Raw genomic sequence first — 27395 nt, 5'->3', positions numbered from 1 at the left:
AAATAATAGACCAATTTGGAGTCGACGTCACGGTTACGTCACTGCCAGCTGCGCGCGCATACTGGTGGCAGAAAAACAGCGGAAACAAAGCAGCAATGAATGAAACGTAGGAGACAATTCCTTCAAAAATGTGTTTTTGTGTTATTGAATGTCAGAATAGGAATGGCAAAAATGATGGTGTTATTTCTTATGGAATACCATCGTTGAATATGACATTTTAAGCTAAACAAGCCATTAAACGAACAGGCCGGACTGAAGAAATCATCGGGAATACTGTGTTTATCTGTGTTTATTTTATTTCAGGTAAGGTTTTCTATACTGTTTATCACACACAAATGCAAAATAAATTATGTAACGTTAGTTAATAAGAACGATAATTTAGATGCTTTCTGCCACCAGTTCGGCTCCGCCCACAGAATCGCGTCACACTGTTTGCAAACAAAAAATTGGCCTATATATTTTGAGAAATGTCTTAGTGGTTTTGTGTCCATCCATACAATGGAAGTCAAAGGGGGCCAATGTTGTTTGGTTACCAAATACCAACGTTCTTCAATATATCTTATTTTGCGTTCTGTAACGGAAAGAAAGTCATACAGGTTTGAATAGACAAGATGGGTGAGTAAATGATGGCAGACTTTTCTTTTTTGGGTGAACTATCGCTTTAAGACTAATCCATACTGTGTTCATAAAACCTTTTTATTTCAGGTGTAAGTTATATCCTGAACACATTGTTGTAGGCTATAAGGAATCAAACATGTTTTTCCCTTAGACACAGTTAAAAAAGATGTGTAGCCATTCTCACACAGACTTTATAATCAAATAAATTCAGTGTTTCTGTAAAACTCGAGTTTTCATTGGAAACTGTTAACTGAGTTTTTATTCTTGAGGAGCCCCAGATGCTCCGTACATTATACGATATGATGGTGGCTCCTAATTTAGCTGCAGTCTTATCCTGTGCGGATGAGTAATTGTGTCCATAAAGAAGGTTAATCTTCATAACAGGGAACATAAACCAGATCTCTTTGGATCCTCTCTGTTTCAGCAGCTTTTCTGAAGCTAAAAGCAAGGAACTTTTTTCAACGTTACGGTCGGAAGAATTGAGTGCTTTTTTCCTGAGAAAATAAACATTACGCTTCAATTTGCTGGTCACAGTTATTGTCTGGTCTCAGGAAGATTGGTCAAAGTGAGGTGAGGTTTTGGAGGAAGCTATTTTAGACCGTCTCTCAGCAGTTCCATGCAGAAAGGTCTGGAACGTTGGGGAAAAGACAGTGTTTACAACATCCAGAACAGACTCTAGTTTCCAGAACGGTTACCTCACAAGTTTCAAGTGCCGTTGTTGTTCTCGTAGGGTCTTGGGTAGCCATGGTAAGAGTTTGCACCCAGCTGTGGTTTAAGTGCTCTTTGAGAATGGGAAATAATCAGGAGAACCTTTAACCTCCCATCCGCAGTTTTTCACAATTTGGGGTTTTACTCCAGACGTCCCTTGCCAGCCTGGGCTCAGCACTTTAAAAACACAAACAAAACAAATCCGCAGTGGGGGCCCTCGGTGCCTGGGGAACCGGACAGCTCCACCTCACACTCGACGGCAGCAAGACTCCCCGATCAGGCTCGGAGCTAGACTTTGGCTGAACTTTTACTTTTGCCTGAAACAGTTATTATTAGTGACCTGAAAATCTCCAGAAGGAGTGGAAATGGAAGCCAGATGCCGTTAGTGGCTGGAAAACGATATTAAGCTTTCAAATGGTGCCCATGGGGAGGGAAGCTGACATGGATTTCCATGTTGGGGGGTGGGGGATCTGGGGAGACGGTGACCCCAGCGATGCTCCTCTGATTTGTTCTGGCAAAGGCTCACACATACATACCGTAACCGATGGGGGTTGGGGTCAGATCTCAAAATTCCAAATATATATAATATAAAATATTTAATTCAAAATTACGGGCACATTTTTAAAAATCTTTTTATCTTATTTTTTTATTTTAATAGATATGGTGATAATCTATCAAATCTGATTATACACAATCTATATAATATATATTATACGTATGTATACTTTTGACTACAAATAAAATTTGACTGATAGCTTAATAGATATTGCGATCATGAGTTCAATTTTTGAGATTGTGAATACTGTTATCTTGAGTTCTTTTGGCCAGGTTAAAAAAGATTTTCACGTTGTGTAAATTGCTACACCCCATATATAGTATATAATACACAATTTGTTTGTATACATACATAGGTATATATTTGCTCTGATATATGGCTTAATATAGTGTTTTGTCTTTTCAACAACCAGCGATTGGAATTAAAGGAATAGTTTACCCAAAAAAGTTTGTATGACTCTCTTCTGTGGAACACAAAAGAAGACATTTTGAGAAAATTTTTGAGGATGGCAAGGTTTTGTGTCCAAAGAGTGGAAGTCAATGGGAACCAATGTTGTTTGGTTACCAACATTCTTCAAAATATCTTCTTTTGTGTTCTGCAGAAGAAAGTCATACAGGTTTGGAATGACATTACGGTGAGTAAACGCTAAAAGAATTTTCATTTTTGGGAGCACTATCCCTTTAAATTCTAAATGTCTTTTTTTTACAAAAGCTAACACTACTCTTCGCATAGGCAGTACAGAGAGACGAGACAACATGCGCTGCCCCTTTAATTCCAGCACTTCCTCGTCCCTTGTTCTTTCTCCTTATACAAAATGTCTGTGCAGCCTCCAGCGAGGTTCTGTCTCCAGGACTGTAATTATTTTTAGCAGGAAGTGTCTGAAAATGGACTGTACTTGGTCAGATTTGTGTGTCTGTGCGTACGTGTCGGCCCCTGGCTGGCTGGCCTAGCTCGCAGTGAGGAGAGATTGGCGGCCTCTTGGTGTTGTTATTAGTTTTAACAGCAGCCGGGCAGAGGATGTGATCTGCTCTGTCCCGAGGGATATCGGAGACACATCCGAGGGGATCATAGGGCCGAATATATCAGGTGAATTTCAGCGAGAGGGAATGAAAATAGCAGGCCAGTCGAGGAGGCCCTTTTGCTTATTTATGAGAACATCACACCTGGCCGATATCGATGCGATCAGGTTATTTTGCTACTCTTGACGTTTTTCTTTTTGTGGTCAGAGGTGATGTTTCTTGTTCTTATCTCAGTTTAATTTGGCAAATTTAAATGACTTTACAGAGTTACCCAGTGACTGCAAATAGCACGATTTTAAAAAAGACAGGAAAACGGATGTCAGACAACATTACAATCATCAGTCTATAGAAGATTGTTGGAGGTGTTTGCCTTCGGTTCGGCTGGACTATTTCACTTGGCAGGCCGATATGTACATCTGACACTGATGGCTTCCCTGGCCATCAGCCAGAGAATATTTCAAACAACTTGCTTTTAAAAAGACCATTGCGCATCTTGGGAGTTACATCATAATTAAACAGACTTGAAACTCTCCGCGCAGATACAAATCACTATAAATATCGACATACTAAAAGAAGGCCTCTGTGCCTGCAGTCTTCCATCATTTCAAATGCTTTTTGTTATTAAATAAGATGGATGAAAGCTGTATTTCATGCATTTAGTTCTACTGATCATAATTCTTGTTCTGCTATAATTTTGTTTTTCGTTTTGTGAGTCAGTGCAAAGTCTAAATTGAACCTTTGTGTTTTCTTAATGCACATTTTTGGTATTATTGTGAACGAATCATACAGATCATTTTAAAGAAACAAAACTTTTTTTATCAAAATATTAATTATTGATACATGCAATTTTTTTGTGATTTGACATCAACCTTCCTTTGTAACCAGTAACCCCCTTTTCACATTATAATCAATTTACTACAGATAAGATCAAGTCACGTCCTACATTTTCCCCTACTATCCCGTTTTCCTTGAAAATACGTCATAGTATTGTGGAAGACTAAAATCGCAAGCGCTGTCGTGTTGATTTTAAGATCTATTAAAATAATAATGACTTTATCATGTAAGATCGACAGTACATTGTTTTAAACTTTTGTACCTATATTTAAACGCTATGACAAAATGGCTCATTTATTGTCTGTATAAAAAAACGATCCGATCTTAGTAAAGCAGAACATCCCGTGCTGATGGTACAAAGTGATTTGAGACCTCAGCCCACCGAAAACATCTCAATCCCTCATTTAAAAGTCCGCTTTATCTCTTTGAGCAATCAGGTGGCTTATATTCTCTTTTAATCCGGGAATTTCACTTACATGGAGGTATTATCTCGGTTAAACACACGTCCGTGCACAGACGTTCGTTCCAAATGCTTCCAAGAGCTCCATTATGGAGAGATGCATTATCGGTCACGCTGGAATGTGCGTATTGTTATGGATTTGCACGACCTGCATCCGAGGCCAGAGATAGAGGAGAAAAATGAGAGCGGTTGACTTGACGTGCCGTGTTTTGGCTCACGTTTCACCTCTGGTGCTTGAGTCATCATTGGATATTTGCACTGTTTACATTGCTGCTAGCTCCATGTGTTTAAACTACCCATCTCATGCTAATAACTTCTTAGACGGGATCTGTCAAAAAAAAGACTGATAGCCATCTTTCACGTCCAGGAAGTTCAGAATAGTTAAACAACGTCACATACAGCCTGTAAGAGTCAACACGCTGCTATTTTGCTGACTAATCCAAGAGCCGTTTTTGGCATAGTCGAGTTTAAGAAAAAGTCGTGAGCAGACTGCGAGTTCACCAGAGTGCGTACGCGTTCACGTCTGCCTTTGTGTGTGTGTGTGGTCGTGTTTGGCAGCGTGAGTTTGTTGTTCCCCGAGGCACGTTTGTGAAAGCCGACCCATAGAAGGAGGCGTGCTCATGACGGCACTTGCTGGGAAAACCGCAGGCCAGACGAGCTGATTGGACTGCGCTGTGACATCATGTTTCCCATGTTCTGAACAGCTTTCACTGGATGCTGGCCAACGCAGAGGGGGACCTTTCTCTACGGCCCCCCTTCTCAATTTTTTGTACTCCCTTTCTTCCATTCAGACAGACGTTATTGAGAAGCAGCACTTCTGAATTGGCAAACTAGCCTTTGAAATGGAAAACAAATTTGAGAAAACAAGTAGGGATGGATCTCCACAGTTGTTTTTCTTCGGATTTAACCCTTTAACCCTTTGCAGCTACGTTTCAAAACCGTTTCAAATTTCAATAATCTAATCTAATATGATACAATATATTATAGACCGTTTCAGCGGCGACAACATAAACGTGATGTGGGCCAAATGTGACTTCCGGTAGACCTCTGCAAAGAATAAATAACTGTTGAGTAGTTTTAATTTAAGTTAATATACTATAAAATATTAATATGAATGTAATATGAATATAAATAAATCTAAAATAAATTGTTATATTATAACCAAACACAGACCGGAAGCTAACTTTGGGCCACTGCGTACGTACAGAAGAAACTATAATGATATTGTATCATATAAAAATGACTTTATATTGATAAAATAAGTATAATAAAATTACAAAGTTATTTATGTAAAATAATATGTAAATGTGTATTTTCCCCTTTTTAAAACCCTTGGCCCCCCTCAATCTTGGATGATGTTGCTTGCATGTAATTTGCCGGTCGCTTGGTAATAATCCTCCATAGGTCATGGAGATTATCAGATCTTCACCAATGCACCGAGATTAATTTAACATTGATGGGTTTAATTGTTTTCACGGGCCTGTCGCTAGGACAGAAAAACACAGCCAGGCCAGGAGCAAAGCATGCTGGGTAATTCTTCACCCCCTGCACACGTACCAAGACTACGGCAAAGCCGTGGTGGTCAGTCATCCCCTTGAACATAATCAAAGAAGAGCTGGCAGGAAAGACCCATTTAGAAAAGTCTCTGATAGCGTTCTGTTCACGATAAATACTTAAAGCGTTCGGAGAGCTCGGTCTTCAGGCTGTAGCGCATTTCATGCATTATTGAGGTAATGAGGGCGGAGGTGTTCCTCTGTGTCTGAGACAAAGACCAAAAAGCCTTTCAAATCAACTCTTCCAGAGCATGAGTACACATAAATAAAATTGTTTGCACGGCAGTTCAGTTGTTAATGTGATTTTGTAAATAGATTTAAAGAAAAGTCTGTCATCATGTATGTCATTCAAAACCTGTATATGACTCTTTGTTCAACTTCTGTAGAAGATATTTTGAGAAATGTCTCGGTTGTTTTGTGTCCATACAATGGAAGTCAATACCGTCCAATGTTGTTTGATTGTTTAAAATATCTTCTTTTGTGTTCTGCAGAAGAAAGTCACACAGGTTTAGAATGACACGGAGGTGAGTAATTGATGAAATAATCTTAACTGTCCCTTTATAGCGGTTTTAAATAAGTAAAACCCATCTCTATTGCTCACTAACAGTTGGAGACGTGTCATGGTGGGCGATACATGCACTTCACTCCAACTTTTTGCGAAATCAGCCTCATATTTTTGGCCACCCTGCGATGAGAAAATCATAGCCAGCTGTCAAAACGGAAGCCTCTAGTAAGTGGCCGTTTTGGTAATGGATTGAATGAACGTGCAAACGGTAGGCCTAACTGGTAATCTTCTTTGTCTGGGATTACTAGTTGAACAGTTTGTTAGACGTAATAGTCAAACTGATCATTTATAACCCCCCCCCTTTTATTCTGTGAATAAAAGTGGCAAAAAAACAAAACGTAAAAAAGATGTGCTTGCTAACAATTTATCACAGTGTTATTTCAGTGTCTGTTTTCATAGTCTGTGTTATGCGGTTCCCCCATCAGCCTCCCATTATGTCGATATTGCATATTCCTTTGACTGTTTTGTATTTAGACATTGCACGTAAGCACATTCTGAGTTCAGGACAGCTCAGCGAATGTGCAACGGGAGGAAACTCACAATCAAAATAATGTTCTGGATAATATGGCAGCGCGGAGTCGTGGGGACTGAGCTCGAGGGGGGCTGGCGACTCGCAGAACTAAAGTTAGCAGCTCTTTTTATGCTGAGTCAGTGTTTGAGTTTAGCTTTTCCACTTCTGGCTGGGAACGGTTTTGCTGACACATTCTTAATCCTTTCCTTTACCGTACTTTTGTGAGCAGTTATGTGTCAGTTCTTGCGCTCCCATAATTGTTTGAAAATAAATGAAGCGAACAAGCTGTAGGGGACAGATCACCCCCCCAAACCTAACCTTGACTTTAAGAAGTCAATGGCATTTAAAGCCTTTGAATATGTTTGCTTTTCACAAATCAAAAGTATGAGTCTTTGTTGCCTTATCTAACATTGTTCGAGGCTCAATGTTTGTGTTGATATATGAAGGTCGGACTTGTCTAGTGTTTCAAATGAGGGTTGATTGGCTGAGGCGAATAGTGAAGGTCAGTCCATATTTCTGCACCTTTTCTGAGGTCACAGCTGGTGATGGCAGAAAGCCAGTACACACGCACAATAGGAGGCAGTGTACTGTTTACCTCACACACTGCCTTGCATACATACTTGTTTGACTAATGTGCACAGTCTACTACTGTGGCCACTATACTGTAATTCTACCTGAGAATGTGCGGTTTGTACATTTTTATTTGTTTCTTGAGTTTATTGACGTTCTCACATATGTACAATGAAGCACCGTGACTTTAAATAGATAACCCAAGGGAGACTTCAAAATAAAAGTCATGCTGTCTGAGATATTGTTCTTTCTGTGAAACTCAAAGAGTGGAGATTTAAAACATTGTTCTTTTACATACAGCAAACGTTACAGTGACCAAAAACACAACGATGAATGAGGATGAATAAATAAATACATTTTAATTTTTAGCTGGCCCTTGAATGGAATAGTTCACCCAAAAATGAAAATTTACCCACCCTCATGCCATCATTTCTTTAAATTTTAAGTCTTTTTCTCTTTTATAAAAATGACATTACTGATAAATGCGAGAAGTGGGAACCAATGAGATTTGAAACGTGTCACCATATTTGAATTTAGTGGTTGTTTTGGTTTCATTTTTTGCCAAGTAAGTTCAAAATCTTTATAGTTGTGTGTATAGGTTTGCTATAGAAGACATTTATTACACTACTGGAGTTTATTACAAGTCTATTTGGGTTAATTATATCTGTAAGATCAATAAAAACATACAAACTAAAACCGGAGGTGCTGCTGGACCAGTTTTTACATCTTGTGAAGTGGTCTATATAGTACATCTTTACTTTAAACTTTTTTTGTTTAATGATTATTATTAATGTCCTGAATTTTATTCTGTTTTGTCTGGAACGACTGGCCCTCTCACAGAGGAAGTGGAACATATTAGTGCATCTCTATATAACTTGCGTGAAGTTGTTTACTTGTGTTTTCGCTGTAATGCAAGCTAAAGATATGAGAGCCGCTAATCAGCAGCTGAGGTGCTGAAGGTCACGTGCGAATAGGCAGGGAGCTTAACCTCAACCCAAAACATGAACCGCATAATCAATCCGTTGACATAAAATACCGGTTGAGCTGTTTATAGGTGAAACAGTCAAGAAATGATATGGAACGATTAAAGAAATGGTTTAACGCTATCTCTGTTTGATCCACCTGCTACGTTGCCATCATTTCTTGTTTTTTTTTTGCAGCTCCATGCACACACACAATCAAGACTGATCAACAATAGCAAGCCCTTTTGTTTTTCGAATCATGTATCTGAAAGGCACTGTTGTTTCGTGCCATTCATCACCCCCGTCACGCTTTCACACAATAAAACTGGTTTACAACTTCAGGGAGTTTGCCTTGGAAAAAAGTTTCTATGCATAATGTAGCACCGCATTGGAATTTCCTCAAATGTCACCCTTTTATAATATTCACGGTGTGCCATCTTACTTCCCGTCTAGAAAGATGAGTAAGAAAGCTTTGCGCACTTTTCGATACTTGCATCATAGACGTCTTTGTTGACTCAAAGTTGTGTACTCGTAGTGTAAACATAATAGAAGTGTTCTAGTTTTGCACGTTGACACCGTCTACGCGAGCGAATGAGAGCAGCGAATCAGAACAATGCATCTTGGCTTCTCTGAATCGGTCGGACCGCACTGTTATATCTAGTTCAGGTCACTGTCTGCCTCCCCAGCCCTTGACAATTAACCGCTTGTTGTCTCATGAAAAGCACCCCCCCCATTCTTTCTTTCCTCTGCCCCGTTATGCTAATTTCCCGTTATGATTCCGAACATCTAATTAATTCAGTTTACAGCCGAGATTCCAGGATAAACAAACCTTGTATTAAAATGCAAATATGCGGAAGAGTTTGTGGTAGTTACAAACCAGACTTTGTCATAAAATTCTCGAAAAATAATGCGGCGCATGTGCTCTTTAGCATGCACGTCGCTTCGTCCGCCGATTGCAGGCTTAGGTTGAGCCATATGTGTTTACGCTGAGGGGCAGATATGTTTTCCATGGAGCTTTGCGACATCATGGGCTTTATATCGAATGGAATCTTATCAAGATGCGTTGTTTCCCAGAGTCAGGACTTGAACTGAAACACACCACAAATAAACATCAGTAGTCGGATCTCATCTTTAAAATCCGTTGTTTTGTCTGTTAATGGTTTATGTTGTGTGTTTTTATGGCATCGTGTTCTCTAAGGTTTATAGCTGCGATACGGTAGATATTGGAGGTGTGCAAAATGACAAAATATTTTAGAAACGGAGCCATTGATGGCTTGCATTTTATTGTGGGCATTGTATAGGAAGCAGTGGAGTGGATGTTTTAAAATGCTGAGATGTGTCGACACAATATTTTAAAATTGTGACATTTAGTGAAATTCTGTAGCAGGGAAGCGCTTTAAAGAGGATGAATGTATGAGATGCAACTTTTTTTGTAGTAGTTCGCAATCTTCACTCTGTATAGATACAGGTGTATAGTTCTTTTGTACAGTCAGTAATTGTTTTTTCTTTGCTCAGGGCAATAATATGAACTCAGATGCTATCCAAAAAGACAAGATAATCTGCGAGTCCTTTGGCCAACATTCACAAGCCATTTAGATTGTTTGACAAATGGTTGACATCCCTTCCAACTGGAGATTGACTCTTTACAGAGAGTCTAACCAGAGATATAATTGTTTTAAGTTGCCCTAAAACCCTCATTACATTTGAGGACTGTTATCAGCTGTGTTGTTACTCTGGGAATCGTAACATTTTCAATACCGGAGGTTTGCTTTTTGATTTCTTTTTACACGCGTATACTGTACATTTGTGACAAGCAGTACCAACATTGGTTCTCAGACCCCCCTCAGATTCCTCCGCCACTGACTGAACCCCTCTGAAGTAAATTGCTGATCTCGTTGCATAATAAATCAAAGGAGGAATGATAGCGAAAGAAATAAGAAGGACAGAAAGAGAGAATAAGCTTTGGGCTTGTTCTTGTTCTTCAGCATTAATGAACTGTGCTGTATAACCCCTGAGAGCGCTGTTGATGGCAAACATGCCGTGCGAGATGGTGAACCAGTCCTGGAATCATTACAGCCGCGGGAGCGGATTGATATCGCGGGCCCCGCGGACTGACTGGTTTGACGGGAGATAACGTTGATGTGTGAGAAGAACGGAGTTTCTTGAAAAGATTCGGTCCTAATGAGAATACTGCGTGTCAGTAATCCCAATCCTGCGACTTCGAGAAGCCTTCAAACATCAGTTTAAAGATTTGCAAAGACGTTCTTGTGTTAACAAGCGCATCGCAGGTTAGATCACTCAAATGTTCAGAGCTGTTAAGAGTGTCTGGGTTGATAGATATAGGTTTTATGCATGAAACTGACACGATTTAGGCTGTCTTGGTGAAGTTTGCACTGCAAAAATACATTGTGTGCTTTTGTCTTGTTTTTCAGTAAGCATCCTTAAAATAGAACGAATGTACTTAAGGGCTGCTACTATAAATGAACTACGAAGCTTTATATTGATGTTAAGGTTTCAGAAACCTAGCTTTGAATTGACTTGTCTTTGCCCGTTGACAAATTGTGTAAATAATTGTGTTTTAATATAGTGTGGGATAGTTCACACATTTACCCTGTATGACTTTCTGTCTTCTGCAGAACACAAAAGAAGATATTTTGAAGAACGTTGGTAACCAAACAACATTGGCCCCCATTGACTTCCATTGTGTGTGGACACAAAACCACAGAGACATTTTTCAAAATATCTTCTCTTCCACAGTAAAAGAAAGTTATACAGGTTTTGAACAACATGAGGGTGAATAAATATTGACAAAATGTATAAATACATTATTATAGAAGATATATATTTTTGGGTAAACTGTTTAAGTAAATATGTTTTTTTAGGAACATCATTTTTTTTACTGGACAACCACACAAAACAGTGGCATTTCGCCTTGTTGTCAGCCGTTTCTAATGTCCACCCTCCAAAGCAAGTATGAATAAGTAATGCATGTACAGTCTGTTAACCGCCTTAAAACTCCTGCCCTCCCCAGCTGGTATGAAAGGGAGTGTTCTTCAGTCAACAACTGGGACATTGCTGCACCGAGACAACCCAAATGTACTGCATCATAATCAGCAAGCCCCCATAATGCTTTGAGTGTCTCTTAATTGGATGGAAATGAAGTCTGGTCTGTAGTTTGTCCATATGTAATGAGGCTCAACCCCACGGTCCCTTGTTATTCACAGATTCTGGGTACACTTGTGCATCCGTGTATGTGGTCGCGTGGGTTCTCAGGGGTTCAACAGTGGGCTCTTACTTTAGAAAGCTCAACAAACTTGTGGTCTTGATTGGGTACCGCATGCCACAGTGTGAAATTTCTATGCTATCGGAACCTCCCGTGAAGATATTACTCACTCCGCATTGTTTGATTGCATGCTTGTTGCTACATGATAGTGGATCTTGACAGCACGCCAAATCCTTGATTTGCAATTAATCCAGGCTAACGGAGACAGGAAGATTTAGTGTGTCATAGAGCGGTGACACAAATGCATTGTTTGTGCAGCGCGATTAGGTCATTGGACTGTTTCAGACGGCGTATGTAATTCGGGTTGCAGAACAAGGAAGGAACTCAAAAGATGAGACTGTGTCGTAATGCTTGTGGTTTTGTGAATGTTCGTTTATGGCAGTATGGTATAAGTCATGTAGTGTTGGGGAAGATACTTTGAAACTGTAGCTTGCAGCTATGCAATATAATTTATAGCAAGTAGTTTACCTAGTCAAGATACTTAGTTATACTTGTAAATGTATTTGAAGTTGAAATCTGTAACTTCTTTTGGTTAAAAAAGCATACAGTCTCCTCTCCTTATACTTTGTCTTGCGATTGTAGGCTAATAATGAGTTGAGCTGTCGTGTACGATTTCTTTGGAAATGTCAGTTTGACATCATTTGACATAAACACACAAAGTATGAAAAGTAACATAGGTTTTATGTTTTTAACAAAAGCTGCGAATTACAGCTTTTAAGTAGTTTACCTACAATCAGGCTACTTACTAAGAAAACTTTGTTGTTAACATAAAAACTCTTTAAAGCGACATTATTTTACCGTGCAACAATCTGGTGTTAAAGCTTTTGTCCGGCGTGAAAACATTACATAGGAATTTAAAGTGACAATAAATCTAATTTTAATTTTGAAGAGACGAGAATTTATGTGAATAACGCTCATGATGTTCCTTTTTATGCACAACACAGAAACATCTTGAAAATTATGAATAGTCCGTTGTTAAGTTCATACTATCACTAATTTTAGTTTCTACCGAGCACTCAAGTTTAAATTTTCGTCTCCTCGCTGTTCCTTCTTACATGCTCCCCGAGGAGCCATTAAATGGTCACCCACGGAGCTGTGCCTTCGGGTGTGAGGGCGCATCGACCCATTTATGTGAAAACTATGTTAATATGGTTCCTCACTTTGTGGGTAAAGTCACACATCGATGACGGCGTGCCCTCGCTCGCCCTTACCCAGACTAGCTCCATAGCATCAGTTTGGGGGTCAAATGCATTATTCAGTCCATAGAGGTCACAAACTTAAACACAATACTGAGGGCTTTCTTATCGGGACATGACAAGGTTAAGTTTGCACCTCTGCTGCCAAATCTTTGGCTTAGGTGTTGAACAGACCCAGTGCATAGCACACGGAGTCAGAACTCAAAGTAAGGGGACGGCGTTGAGATTAGTTGCTCACACAAAGCAAGTTTGTTATAAATGGTAGCTGCAATAGCAAAGACATTGATAAAGGGCTTAACGGCAACGCTGGCGTAAAAATAGATTAGCTGAATCTGTGATAATGGTAGCTGCTGGCGGCTCTCAAAACACACACGTGCACTTATATTTATTGTTTCTTTGACTTAATACTTAAGTCCTACCCTTCAGAAAACAGGTCACCTTTATTTAGACCAAAGTATTAAAAAAGAAAAGCTAAAAAAACCTGTCAAATTTGGTCAGCAGATGCAATGAACTGGAAGTGATGGTGTCAAAGTTTAGTTTTAGTTTTAAAGGGGTTGTTTTCAAGATTTTCACATTTCAAGTTTTCATTTTGCCGCTGTTTGTAATGATCAGTTATTAAATGTACAACCTGTGTGATCTTTGTAATTTGATCATTAAACCTTCTCGATCATTTCACAAAATCCTCGGATGTTATTAAAGCATACACGCACATGCAGGTCTATCCAAACACGAGCATAATAGCAACACAAAAGAACACAACAGTCTAACGTCCGTCACGATCAAGGGGAAGGAAATTCGAAAGGCTGATGGCTTTTTTTGCATGGATTTATTAACTAATATTTTAATATTATGGATAAAATATGCTATTTCTAATATTAAAAACTAATTGATTTCGGGAAATCATCTCGCGACCCCGCTTTTGCGTTGATGCGACCCCTACTTTGGGAACCCCCGCTTTAGAGAACCAACAATGGTACTTCCGTCCCTGTGAAAAAGTTTTGTAGCATCTTTATTTTTAACTGTACATGTGAAGGTGATGGGTGTAAAAAATGAGAAGTCGCATTATGGAAGAAAAATACGCTACCATAGTGTATTCCCAAAAGAAAACAGGATATTCAACATGGAACAAAATAGAACGAAAAGGTGCCAGCCCGGCTTGATTTTATCTATTAAGAATTGATTGGGTCGTGAAAAGTGGGTGGTCTATACCAAAACGGAGCCAAGTGGGTTTAAGGGAGGGGTTTAAAAAATAGGCCTTCACTTGAGAGATTCTTAAGATAAACATGTTTTGTTCTTTGTAATAACTGTGCACCAGTGACTCGTTCACAATAAAACCAGAAACGTGCGTTAATCCATGTTGACTGTAGCTTTTCCCTCCACCTGAACTATAAACGAATTTCAGACGTTCACATTATTATCGTCCACTTTTGGCTACAGCACAGCTCCCACGGCAGCCCCGCCTCTGCCGCCCCCTCTCCCCCGCGCTTTCTTTTGATCTGTTCCTAGCCTCCTACGCGCTGTTGACCCTCCCGAGTGCTCAGGTGATGCAGTCCGTTACGCGGGGAGAAAGAGCGAGCGGTATGGAGAGAAGGAAACGTAATGGTCTGTGAGAAAGACAGGTTATGAGAGGGAAAAGCAGAGCAGCTAGACTGAGTGAAAAAGAGTGAGGGAGAGAGAGAGAGCGAGCAAGAACGAGGCCTCGCCGACGTTTCCCTGCTGCATATGCAGCTGATAGTATCTGGCAGGGCCTGGCTCTCTGGGGAGCCCTGTAATCTGTTCCATCAGCGTTTACTACCGAACAAATTAACTAAGACAAGCACCGCCGCCTGAGCCAGCAGAATTCCTCCATTAGGAAAATTATAAAGCTATTATGGGGAACAATTTGGTCTTTTATATAAACGCCCCTCTTTGGAGGGCTACATGGCTTCCTTGCGCAACACCAGGGGGGCTGGATGGAATACCCCAGGGGGTATTACCAGCCTTGATATGAGCGCCATGCGGGACCGATGTGCCGTATTATGATGAATATTTACTGTGATTTCAGCGAAACAGCCTTAAAATCGCATTATTGCGTTTAGGAATTCGAAGACAACTATGTAATTTATGATTATAGAATAGTAGCAGCCGCGTACATATGTCATGTCAGTGCATTGTTAGGTAAACGTATTATGTCGGGGCTTATTTTCATCACGTTTGTATAATAATAAGCGAACGCAGACGTCCTGCCACGGCTGTTTAAAAAGTCTAAAACTCAACCGCTTATATAGCATGACGTTTTTTCTTCCCAAGCATATCCCATTGACCCAGAAACCAATGATCCACACCCGTCTCTAGGGGTGATATTTTAAAACCAAACCCGTCCCTCGCCAGGACACACGAACTTCGCGATAGTTTCGCGTCTTACGTGGAAGATGGAGGTGATAATAACAGAGGAGAGTAAAATCGGGGCGAGACTGCGGTGACTCAGCCCCCCGGTTGTTGTGTTGGAGGTTTGGGGAGTCTGGCGCACAGAGTTCCAGCCTAATTAAGTTGATTTGTTCCCATCATCTGGTTCCCAGATGTCAGACGATATTCTGTAGCTCAGCGCCCTGCTGTTGAGAGGAGAGGAGCGGGACCGCAGACTGCTGACTTTTCATAAGGCCCACCGGAGGCGGGACCGTTGCGCCGCGTTGGTGACTGATTGGCGCGGGAGCCAGTCACTGATTGTTTGTGGCAACTTTCAGTGGAGTCTGATTGGTCCGTTGGTTGAAGTGAGTTATTGAGGGTGGTTTATAGCTGCAATACGCCTGCAGGTGCATACCGAACAGAATTCTCACACTTTATAAAACGCATTTTTTTGCAGCATAGACGTGATGTTTGCTGAACAAGTTGGGCTGTGTTGTTGTAAAACGGGTTTTTTTATGAACTGGTCAGTGACCATGTTTGCAAACAATGAAATAAAAAGGTGGTAAGCGTTTTGGCGTCCCACCCTGAGCATTGCTTTTTTACAAGTGGTTTCAACTTTAAACTTTATAAACGCATGTCTAAAGACCCTCTTCTTTCTGTTCTGCTTTCTGTTTGTGTTTCACGTAATTCTCCTCAAATTACAGTTACTTGTCTTGTTTTGTAATTCCATTACTGGTTTTATTCTGATTTACTGCTATAATATAATTTGTCACATTTTTTTATGTGGAATGTCATGTGATCATTTCCCTTATCTGCCCTCAGAAAGAACTGGATGCAACCGCCACAGCTCTGGCCAACAGACAGGATGAAAGCGAGCAGTCCAGGAAAAAACTCATCGACCAAAGCCGCGACTTCAAGAAGAATACTCCAGAGGTGAGAGAGAGCAAGAGAGGATTTCGCAAATTATATGAGGCTCAAAGGTAGTGGGGCTAAAAGGAATTTGAGAGGAAGTGGATCCTAATTGTGACATGTCTGGACCGGCACATCTCGATCTCTTGGGTACCTGTAAATGACAGCAACCGCCGCTGTCGAGTGCAACAGTGACCGCACACTTGCTTTAAGAAGTCTTTTACTCTATGGGGGCTTAAATAAAAAGTTTTAACCCATGAACCAAACCAACCAGACCAGAACAAAAAGTGTCTGACATTTTGAATGTGTTTAACATTTTACAAGGAAATGAACTGCACATCCCATGCAGGATTGGAAATGTCAAAATAGAATAAATGTTGATGGTGCAATATAAAACTGTTGACTCAAATAAAAGTATAATTTAGATTTTATATAATTTATGTGTAATTTATATTCAAAAGTATCGAACAACATATTTGAAGGTAATTGTAAAATACTAAAATACAGCATTTGATTCATTGGTCATTTACGAAGCATCATGGGACTACAGTTTTATTTGGCATGGTTCTCGTTGGAGGCGCTTTCTTTTGAATCATAGGTAGTACCGTTTTTAACCTGAAGTTTAGTTATTTAAAACTTTTTTGAAATATAGAAAAGGAAGATAATATGACAGACTTCTGGCATATATCATTGCTTAACTGTCTCGTCGCTCTTGTTAAGAATCATGAAAAATTAAAATACTCTACAACTCAATTGAGTTCTATTGATGTACCACGTTGCCATTGGATTGTTTGGATATTAGCTCATATTCTTTAATTGTGGTTTTTCATTGCTTGCACATCTCATTGCTGTACATTGTAGATTTAAATTCTTGTTGCGATTATTCCACTTGAGCTCTGTTACATGGCTGAGCTGTTATTATTTTTCGGATTTGCACTTGTATGACACTCGTTGTGGCCTCGGAAGAGAGGTCAGTGATGGAGAAACCAGAGGATATGATTTATCCATTTAGGGAATACTGAGTCTGCATGGCTAGAGGTGGACGTTCATGTTCAGACCGTAGAGTTGGCCGGAAGGTCATGTTCTAGGGGAAAACCTGACGATGCATGTTAGCGAGACCGTAAGGATCAGTGGTTCTGTATTTACTGGAAACCTTTTCTGATCTTATAGTTAAAGCGAACATGCGGTGACAATGAGAGAACGTGATCATTGTTGGATGAGAACGGTTATCAGCTGTTTATGTTCTTTGTATGTGTGTGTGATATTCCTTTATTCTGTTGTGGTTTTACAGTAATTACAGACTAACAGCACTAGCATTTAAAGGGACGTGTCACCCAGAAATAAAAATTCTGTCATCATTTACTCATGTTCAGAATCTGTTTAAATGTCTTTGTTCTGATGAACACAGAGAAAGATATTTAGAAGAATGCTTGTAACCAAACAGTTCTTTGCCACCATTGACTACCATAGTAGGAAAAATGACAATGGTAGTTAAAAGTGCCCCAGAACTTTGCTTTCCTACATTCTTCAAAATATCTTCTTTTGTGTTCAATAGAACAAAGAAATTGACAAAGATTTTTTTTCTACTTTGGTAGTCAGTGGTGGCTGTTGCAACTGTTTGGTTATAAGCATTCTTTTAAATATATTTCTCTGTGTTCATCAGAACAAAGACATTTATACTGATTTGAAACAACTTGAGGGTGAGTAAATGATGACAGAATTTTTATTTTTGGGTGAACTGTTCCTTTGGGTACTGAATCAGAATCTGGTGTAAACCTAAGCCAAAAACTTGGTGAAGGCAAAAGAGTACATGACGCAACGATGGCATCATTCCCTCAGAATGAAAGTAAAGGACGAAAAGAAAATGAAGACATTAAACAGCTGTCATAAGTCGTCTGGTGTTTACCTCAGGCTTTTCTTTAATTCTTTGATTAATATTACACATATCAGTATAAAAGTGCTCATGTGAAGATGTCAAACAGGTGCCTCCAGTCTTCCAGATTCCAAATGCATATAACTCTCCACTGTATTCAGTTTAAGAAGTCCCTGCCAACCGTCTTTCGAGTCGAGCACTCAAGGGCACCCTGGCGCTCCGGTCAGCGTTATCTTTGATCAAGGTTGCCGTCGCCTCTGCCCTCCTCCCTCTCGCTCCCTCTTTCCTGCCTCTCGTTTGGCGAATTCCTCGCGAGTTACCGCTCTCAGAGAGAGCCGATGAATAAATGGAAAATAAAAAACCTGTTTTGTCTCCGGAGCCTCAATAAATCAGTCCCCCTTTTCCATTTAAAATGTCCAGTGCTGCAATTTATGTCTGAGCTTAATAACCCGTTAACTAAATTAATCGTGCCGGGGGTTTTGGCTGGGAGGCCGCTCGTTCGGAGATTCTGTGAACTCTGTAAAAGCAAAAAAAGTCGTAGTGGGCCTTTGCCCAGTACCTAAGGTGCAAGACATCAAGGGCCTCGGTCAGAGAGGTGGAAATTCTATCTGTGATGAGGGAAAGTTGCTTAAATGGGTGGATGTGGAAAAACGTGCCATGGTTTGCTTAACTATAGCGTTTCTTTTGACTAAAAGAATGGAATTCTGTCATGAATTTACCCTCCGGTTGTATTTCAAATCTTAAAAACCTTTTTATCCAAACCTTTTTTGATTTACTTGTGATATACAGTATGTAAATAATACTTTTTGAAATAAATATATATATTTTTTGAAGTTACGTCGTGACATATTGTATGGTCAACGTTTTTCTAACATTTATGGACTTTTATCAAACATGAGCGCTCACGGAAATATCCATTTCAGCACTGTTATATGATGCATTTAGAAGTACATACTTTAAACCCCCCTTCCCTCCAAACATTTGTAGGCCTTTTCGAAGAAGATCAGACTTTTTTGGAATTCAACCTTTTTTAGCCTTATTAATAACAATCCTGCTATTTGTGCCTCAACTCCCACCACCAGTGGTTAACGTTTTCAGGGCTTGTCTGTATATGTTTAGAAAGATAAATTGCCCGTTTAGTTTGTGCGTTTCTCCATATCCGTTTCCATTCTCGGCCGCTGAGTGTTGCGCTGCTGTTGTGTAATTGTTATTGACTGCTTGTTTATGCAGCCCCTTCATGGTTCTGCTGCGCCTCAGGACTCAGGTTGAAAAGTTTATTGTCCGCTCCGTGATGTCAATGTGATAGATAGGGATTTGTTAGGATGACCTGTTATTTTCCAGCGCATTACGTAACGTCTGTGTTTCTCTCCGGCCTGCACCTGTGAAATAAATAATCCTAAGCAGCCGTTAAATTTGACGCAGATCACTTCATTTCGTCTTTTTTTAAAACGCATAAATATGTAACCCAAACAACCGGCGCACTTGGCCCTATTTTCGTTTAGGTTTCGCTTTGCTCGTTTAGATTGAGTTTTAAATAGGATGTGATGGAGACTGAAAGGGACCAGTGTGTCGGCACCGAAATTATATTCAGGTCTGCCTGCATGATGGAAATATTTTCATAAGGTCATGTTCGTTCTCTCCCTTTAGCCATCACATAGTTTGAGTTTATGCATTAGGTGCCATTGATAAAAATCAAATTTTTTGCATATTTGTTGAAAGTGTTTCGCCACATGCAAACACCGCTGGTTTGAAGAGCGCTTTTAAACTTGATGTGCCGAGCGTTTGATGCTCACTTAACCAGCTAACCCTTTAAAGCGGTGCTAATGTACTTGCTTTAAAATACAGTCTCTGTAAAGTCAGCACAAAAGAACGTCCAAAACCAGTTCAACTTTTGTAATGTGATGTTTTCTTTGTGAAACAGGATGTTAAAGGAGAAAAACTGTAGGGTGGGGCCTGATTGTATCAATTGGGAATTGATTGTATCATGAAAAGTGATTATGGGTAGATGAGGACGGGTTGTTTAAAAAAGGGGCTTGGTGATGTCACCACAAAAGCAAAGTTGTTTAGAGGCAGAAAAAGTTGTTAGAATTTGATGTAGCAAGCAAGCAAGTTGATGAGCGAAAAACATCGACAGTCAATCAAAATCCATTCTGATTTAAAGCGCTTGTGCAATTTATAACTTAGGATCTGAGTAAATATAACATTATCACAACTAGGGCTGTCACGATTATGAAATTTGACTGACGGTTAATTGTCTAATAAATCATTGCGATTATGACGATTAATTGTCTGTTTTAGGGCTTTGATGATTATGACGATTAATTGTCTGTTTTTGAGCTTTGACATTTAATTCTCATACATTTTTGATTCAGCGATTGAAACGACCATATTGTTCTGAATACAAGACTATGTTTTTTTCTTGGAAATACATCGGAAAAAATTGGGTCATCATATATTTACGGTTTAGGCTTTTACCTGTCAATAATACAACCGTTAAATACTTGTAAATTAAGTAAATTGATCAGGTGTATGTCGGTGTGAATTGAAGCCACCATTAAAATACTATCAGTCATAAAAAAGCTTCTAGTTTGTTTTTTTCTCACTTGCAAGACTACAATAACATTTTACTTGTATGTTAATGAAATTTTGGTAGACTGGTTTTCACACTGAGATTTGCTTAAATAATATTAAATTGTACTGCAGGTAATTTGTATGGTATATGCTTTAGTTTTTTTTTTAAGTGATTGTGTTGTGGCACATTTTACAAGTATTACCATGCTTTAGTTACAATATATACACTAAAATATGCAATATTCAGGCACTACAGCTCCCCAATAATTGCGATGATCTGAAACCATCGCGATGAGGTCAAACAATCGCGATGAGACGATTATTTAATAATCGTGACAGCCCTAATCACAACGTATTTAACATAATGTCCATGTATTAAGTAATATACTTTGTGACAAAAGACAATTTTTTTTAATAATATACACTGATAAATCATTCAGTAATGTCTTGACTTTACGCTTATTCGAAGCTTACGTTCACATGATTAATTGTTTTTGTCATATTCATAATGTTTAACTTGTTTACATTTACATTCATTTTTTTCTTCGGCTCATTTTTGCCATGGAAGGCCATAGCGAATGTTGCTCAGTTGCAGAAACTCGCCCTCTCACAAGAGTTTGTCCACAGTTACGCTTGTTGTGTGTGCGTCAGCCATTTTGATTTTTGCTCCTTCACTGGCTTTGATGTTGCCTTAAAGGGGACGGCTGGTTGGCCCCTGGACGTTGTGATGCGAGTGTCCAGAGATTTCATTGGCTGCCAGGGCTGGTCAGAGAGAGCTGTGAAGTGAATGGTCCTGACAAAATGAATACAGTAATTAGGGCTGATCCACTGGCACGACGCCCACGCTGGCAGACTGGCGTCTTACACTGTTAATTATAGCCGTCCCTTTCCTAACACGACGTCAGGGTATTTACTAAGGACTGAATTTGTTACAGCGTATTTATATGTGTGTTTATGCATCTCGGCGTGTAGAGGTAGAGAGGGGAGGGAGAGAGCGAGCGAGAGAGAGCATTGTATGAGTAACACACTGAAAAATGCCTTTGATGTTTACACTGTAGTGGGGGCGGGGAGCGAGAAACCATTGAGGTCTTAGGTCGACATATCCGGTTTTTAAACCTGGGTCATTCGCTATGTTCGGATATGGCAGATTATGTTTCCATAGCCTGTAGGGGGAAAAAATTGCAAATGGGTTCTAATATGTTTGTTTCTGATGGAACATCACAAGTACAATAAAATTGACCATTTAAAGATGCGTTCCGTAAGTTTTGCCTTTGTCTGTTAAGACATAAGATTGCAGGTTACATACCTGTCTTTTATTAGGGTTGACGTCAAGTGACGTCAAACTGATGTTTTCGGGCGAAATCTTACCCAACGACTCAAATTATAAATCAATTTTATAAGCTTACAGTTGCGAATCAGGGCAAAATAAGGAGACAGTTTTCAACATTCATTGCTTAATATTAGCCAACAAAATATATGGATTGCAACTTTAAATAATTAAATGCATCAATTAAAAAATGAAGCATATACTTATTATATCATCACTGTCCTTTTGAAATCTCGCATGTCTAAATTTGCTGTTTTTGAAGAAATGGAAAAAGCACTGTACTTTTTAAATGACTGCATACTGTGTTGTCAAAGTTTACACACACTTTTTAATATTTTTTATTGGTTATATTTTTGCAAAATCCAGTGACAAACATAAAGGGTGACTAATCACAAAATATGGAGATACAAGGTTTCAGAAGGACAGAAACTATAGCTAGAAAGATACATTTCTGTCATTTTGTGGCAAAACTTGAACTTTCCAAGGGCATTTTAGGCAAGCATTTCTGTGTTTTAATAACATTCAACATTTTCTGTTTCCGCAATACCTATCAAAATAATTTGGGGAGGTAGAGATGCTTTTAAAGTTCTTCTGTGTCCTGTCAGAGGTGATTTGCTTTAACATGGTATCATTGAAGAGAGGCTAACCTCCTAAAGGCTTGTGTGGAATACACTTGTTTCTGCGTTGCCTTCAGGTTCATGGCGAAGTTATAGCGTTAGTGCCTCTTTATTTCCCCTTGACAGCTTCGTAGAACTGATTCAATGCAAGAAATCGGTTACATAAAGACTAATAAAATAGCTAAAACTTTTTGGTTTTCATGTGATTAATTTCTCTTCCCATTCCTCTTTTTATGAGGTTGGAAGCACTTGTTTAATGTACTGGTTCATTGTAGGATTTGATCCATCTGGAGAGCCAGAGTTGGAATGAGACTGGAGTGAAATTGATGGGGCTTGACTGTGTGCCACTTCCTGTCTCTCTAAGCTAAGTTGATTGGCTGATCCTCGGGGCTTCCTGTCTGATAATCACCACTGGACTTTGATGAGTGTTATGCTTTTGGATGTTCAGACGACTGTGCGTTTATGAATCACGCTGGTCCATATTTCACAGAGCAACTCCAGTCTTGACATAGATTACTTAAAAATAAAAAATGTCATTCTTTTTTGCTCTTTATGTTGATCCAAACCCACATTTTTTTCTAGTGGAAAACAAGTAAAAATGTTAATGTTCACAATGCGATAAAAGTGGTCAGACTCTCAAAAAATTAGATAACAGTACATAAGACTCATGCACTATTTTTCACGTCTTCAGAAGCCATAAGATTTTTTTAAGAGGAGCAGAGCGAATTTGTGCTCTGCTATAAATATCTCGTGTTGTGTACCTTGTACCTTTGAAGAAAGTCACGTGGGGTTCTGAATTATCATTTTTAGGTGAACTATCCCTTTGATACTTCGTGTTTATTCAGACACGTTTGTCACCACTGCGGTGGTTTTTACTATAGAAATAAAATATTAAGCAATGAATCCGTTCCTGTGACATCATAAGTATTAATGCATCTTCTCATCAGCATGCATCACTGAGCTTGCGTGAGTTCCCTAACCTGACATCGAGTCCGCGGAGGGTCCGCTGGAAGAGATGTGCGGCTTGAACTGAATATATTTTTCCACCTTGTTTAGAATCCCTTTGTGCTGAGATATTGCGTTGGGTCATTAGAGCCGACAGGAACGGGACACGGAATGGGAATTGGAGCCGGAATGGGAACCCTCCCTCTGGAGTTGCGGGGCTCGTCTGTCCCTGAGCTGCCTGGAGAGGAGTAATCTGTCTTCTTGAGGCGGCGTAGCCGACAACAGATTGGTCACGTTAGCCGAGTCTTTGCAACCCCCAGTGATCCATTCAAACCAGTGCAATCTACAGTCTTGTGGTCAGAAATCAGCCATAAAGCCTGGGAAGATCTGGGATCAGAGCCCGGATATATCAGGAATCTAAATTCCCTTGTCTGTTTGGTTATGTTAATTCGGCCATCGAAAGCACGAAGTCATAATTTGTCTGACGTGCATTGCGCCTATGATCACGGTATATGATTATGAGCTTTTTCCATCAGTTAAGTGGGTTGTTTTTGTTTGACTTTCAGAGATTTCAGTTGTCTGTTATTGTTCGTAATGTTTATCGTCTTCGCTAATGTAAATCAATACTCTTGCAATGCTTTACTTACAATGTTTGCGTTGTTTGTTTGCGAAAGAATCGCAAGACATTGTTTAGGTGAGAAAATACTTACATTCACACTGTCGTTGAAAGAAGAATAGCAGATACTAACCGATACGCAGAATACTTACATTATCATTGAGAAACAAAGAACACTTATATCCTTTGTTCGAGGATTTACGCAACCTTAGGGTTTCTAAACTGCATATTATTTTGTCTCTGTGTGTGTGTGTGTGTGTGTGTGTGTGTGTGTGTGTGTGTGTGTGTGTGTGTGTGTGTGTGTGTGTGTGTGTGTGTTTGTTTGTGGTTGTGCGTCTGCACACACCCGATAACCCACACACTCGTCTTCATCTCCATGGGTGGGCAGTGTACCGGCCTTGGTAGCACGATCAGATTTCAGGTCGTCCTCCATCACTCTCAAGCAAACGGCTGCGCTGTCAGACACGCTTAGATGCGCGCACACACAGAAGCATGTGCACAGTTAAACATATACCACACACACATGCTCGTCGTATATAAATGCACACATGCAAAGACATCATTAACCCTAGATCCACTTACCTCTTTTCAACACTGGGCCAGCCTATCCTGTGCTTTTCATCACTGTGGCTTAGGCTAACCTCCGGAAGGCTGTCCTTTGGAGGGCCCCAGTCTCAATCACCTGGTCCCCAGTGTTAGATGTCCTAACAGAGACCTACTTTTACTGATTAATGTATCTCCGAGGTCTTTCTCTGTATAGGGTTACTGGTTCTTAAGGAAGTGCATGCACACACTCAAGCTCTGTTCCAAAACTTTGTGAGCTGCCTGTGTAGGCAGCTGTCTACTAAGTCAGTGAGGGTGTTATGATACATCGTGGCAAATGTAGATTGTGTTCTTTGGTGATGTGATGGCGATTTGAACCTATTGTAAAGGTGTAAATATTGACAATAACACTGATATTAAAAATACTTTTAATATTATGTCGTACATCTCGCTGCTGTTCTTCTGAAACCTTGTATTTCGTGATTTTTGCCAAAAAATAATTATTAGTCACCCTTTATTTTTGTCATTGGGTTTTGCAAATATCTACAGATTAAAAAGTATTAAAAAGTGCTTGTCAACTTTGACAACACAGTATTTAATCATTTCCTGAAAAACAGCGAATTTGGACATTCAAGATTTGGAAAGGGCGATGATAAAATATTGTAAATTATTCAACACTCTTTTAAATTTTTGCTTTGTTTTTTGGTTGCAAGCACATTTCTCTACCTCCCTACCCTAATATTGTGCCAAAAAAAAGAGTAAACGATGAAAGAATAAGATGAATTTACTTTTATTACTTATTTACACATACATTTTTTTAAATAACAATTCAATAGATATTGTAATTATACTGTATCGTGAAATCTTTTGAAAACCATGCCGTAAATATCTGATATCATGTGCTATTGGTTGAGCTGAAAATAAGTGACCTTTGCTTATAGGTTTAGCTTCAATTTTTAAAATTCAGATTTTTTTAGTGACAAATTTATTTGCACACAGAATGTTCAATTAAACCTGGAATGTACAACAAAAAATAAAAAATAAATAAATCTGTTTTATGAATCCACTGTAATATTGTATCCAATCGTGAGCCTAGTCTATTGTTACACCCTTATAAGACAGCATCTTAACCCTTAGGGAACCTCGTCCTTTAAGTGACTATTGGAACACTCTACAATTGCAGTAACACAAATAGCACTCCATATGGGAGTAAGGCATTCTGGGATTGCCTTTGGGCACACGTAAGGTACTTAAGTAGGCAACATACATGCAGAGTATTCCTACTGTATAATGACTCTTAATGTTGCCTCCATAGGCAGCACACTACATTTTTGGAGCAGACCTACAGCGTCCTTTCAGGAGTCCTTAAACTTTGGGTGTGACATAATAGAACTGGCGTTTTCTCCTTCCTCGGCCCATTAAATTGTGCACAGTAAACAGTCATTTTGGCAGTTCGCTTTACACTGCGGCCTGATGGGATATTTTGGTCACCACAGCCGTGGCCGATCTGGATCCCTGACTAATGTGACAATCATTTCTGTCATCTCTTTATTTGGGTGTGGCTTCCATATTTTCATCCCCGTTGAGTGACAATACCGAAAGGGAAAGATGTATAGACATTGTTGCCATTGGTTCACCCACCCTCACCCGTCACTCCGTTCTGCCACCTGCGGTTGGAGGTGCCAAGGCTACAGACCATTAGCACAGAGCAGGTCTGTATTTATAGTTCTTAACAGGCATGACTCAACAGCATCACTGTTTGCTTTTAGCTGTAATGGAATCTGCGCTTTGCCGAACACAGAAAACCCATTATTGTGTATGATAATATTGTTTCTGTCGATGGGCGAACCGAGGCTAAAATTTCCACTGAGCACCGCTGGTCGCTTGCACCTGCAGAAACCATGTTTATAGTTCAAGGGATAGAGAGAAAAGGGGCACACAAAGGTGTAAGTTAACTATTTTTCTTCAGCTTAGAGCGTTGACTGATGTCATGCAGGCCGTGTGACTCAGCGATGAGGTAATGGCTGTTGACGTTTACAGCTCCCTCTAATGAAAGACTGTGTAAAGTGTGATGCTTGTAACGGTACGTAAAACCAGCTAGTAAACCTTTAGTGCCACGCACCACGACGTGACATCGATTCTCAGGTTTTAGCTGTCTCAGATACTTTCCAGATGACAGTTTTGTTCTGAAGTGCATTCGCGTGGATGTGTGTGTGTCTGCCTCGAGCGCGTCGGGTCCAGTGTCTGTTGAATTTCAACAAAATCAAACCTCAGGAATGACAAAGTCATTCAACAGCAATGTGAAAGAATGACAGAATTACAAGACACATAAAAACTGTGATAAGAATCGAGGTTATCTCATAAAAACTATTTTTGAACTTTTCTTAAATACATGTACAAATATTACTGTTGTATTGCTCAAAAGTGAATATGAACTTGTTTTCTTTGCAGTATTTTAGGTCTGAAAAATGCAGAGCATCTTTTGTTATTTTCACCTGTTTCTCCAGTTTTCATTTTCTGCAAATAGAAGCCATATTTTAAGAAATATTGTTAGTAGTTCACAGAATGAAACAAATTATCATATTACATGACACATACTTACAGTATAAACAGTAAAAATCAGAAAATCTAAAAATAATTTTGAAATGGTCTCTAATTTTTTTCTGCAGCTGTGTGTGTGTGTGCGCGTGCGTGCATGTGCGTGTGTGTGTGCGTGCGTGCATGTATATCCCGGTGGGGTCCTAAACCTGAATGCACACCAACTCATGGGGACT

The 27395-nt window shown here is 39.6% G+C and overlaps 1 protein-coding gene across 5 annotated transcripts in view; it reads left to right on the top strand.

The window, feature by feature from the left end:
* The window catches only part of cux1a (cut-like homeobox 1a), a 107920-nt gene that overhangs the window by 8107 nt on the left and 72418 nt on the right, over window positions 1-27395 (top strand). For all 5 annotated transcript variants that reach the window (XM_057321378.1, XM_057321381.1, XM_057321380.1 and 2 more), the window contains exon 2: window positions 16043-16153. In XM_057321378.1, coding sequence (XP_057177361.1) covers window positions 16043-16153 — 111 coding nt within the window. The remainder of the gene's footprint in view (window positions 1-16042; window positions 16154-27395) is intronic.

The sequence above is a fragment of the Triplophysa rosa genome, linkage group LG22 (assembly GCF_024868665.1).
Source record: "Triplophysa rosa linkage group LG22, Trosa_1v2, whole genome shotgun sequence".
Lineage (NCBI taxonomy): Eukaryota > Metazoa > Chordata > Actinopteri > Cypriniformes > Nemacheilidae > Triplophysa > Triplophysa rosa.
This window is presented reverse-complemented; position numbering and strand designations above follow the sequence as displayed.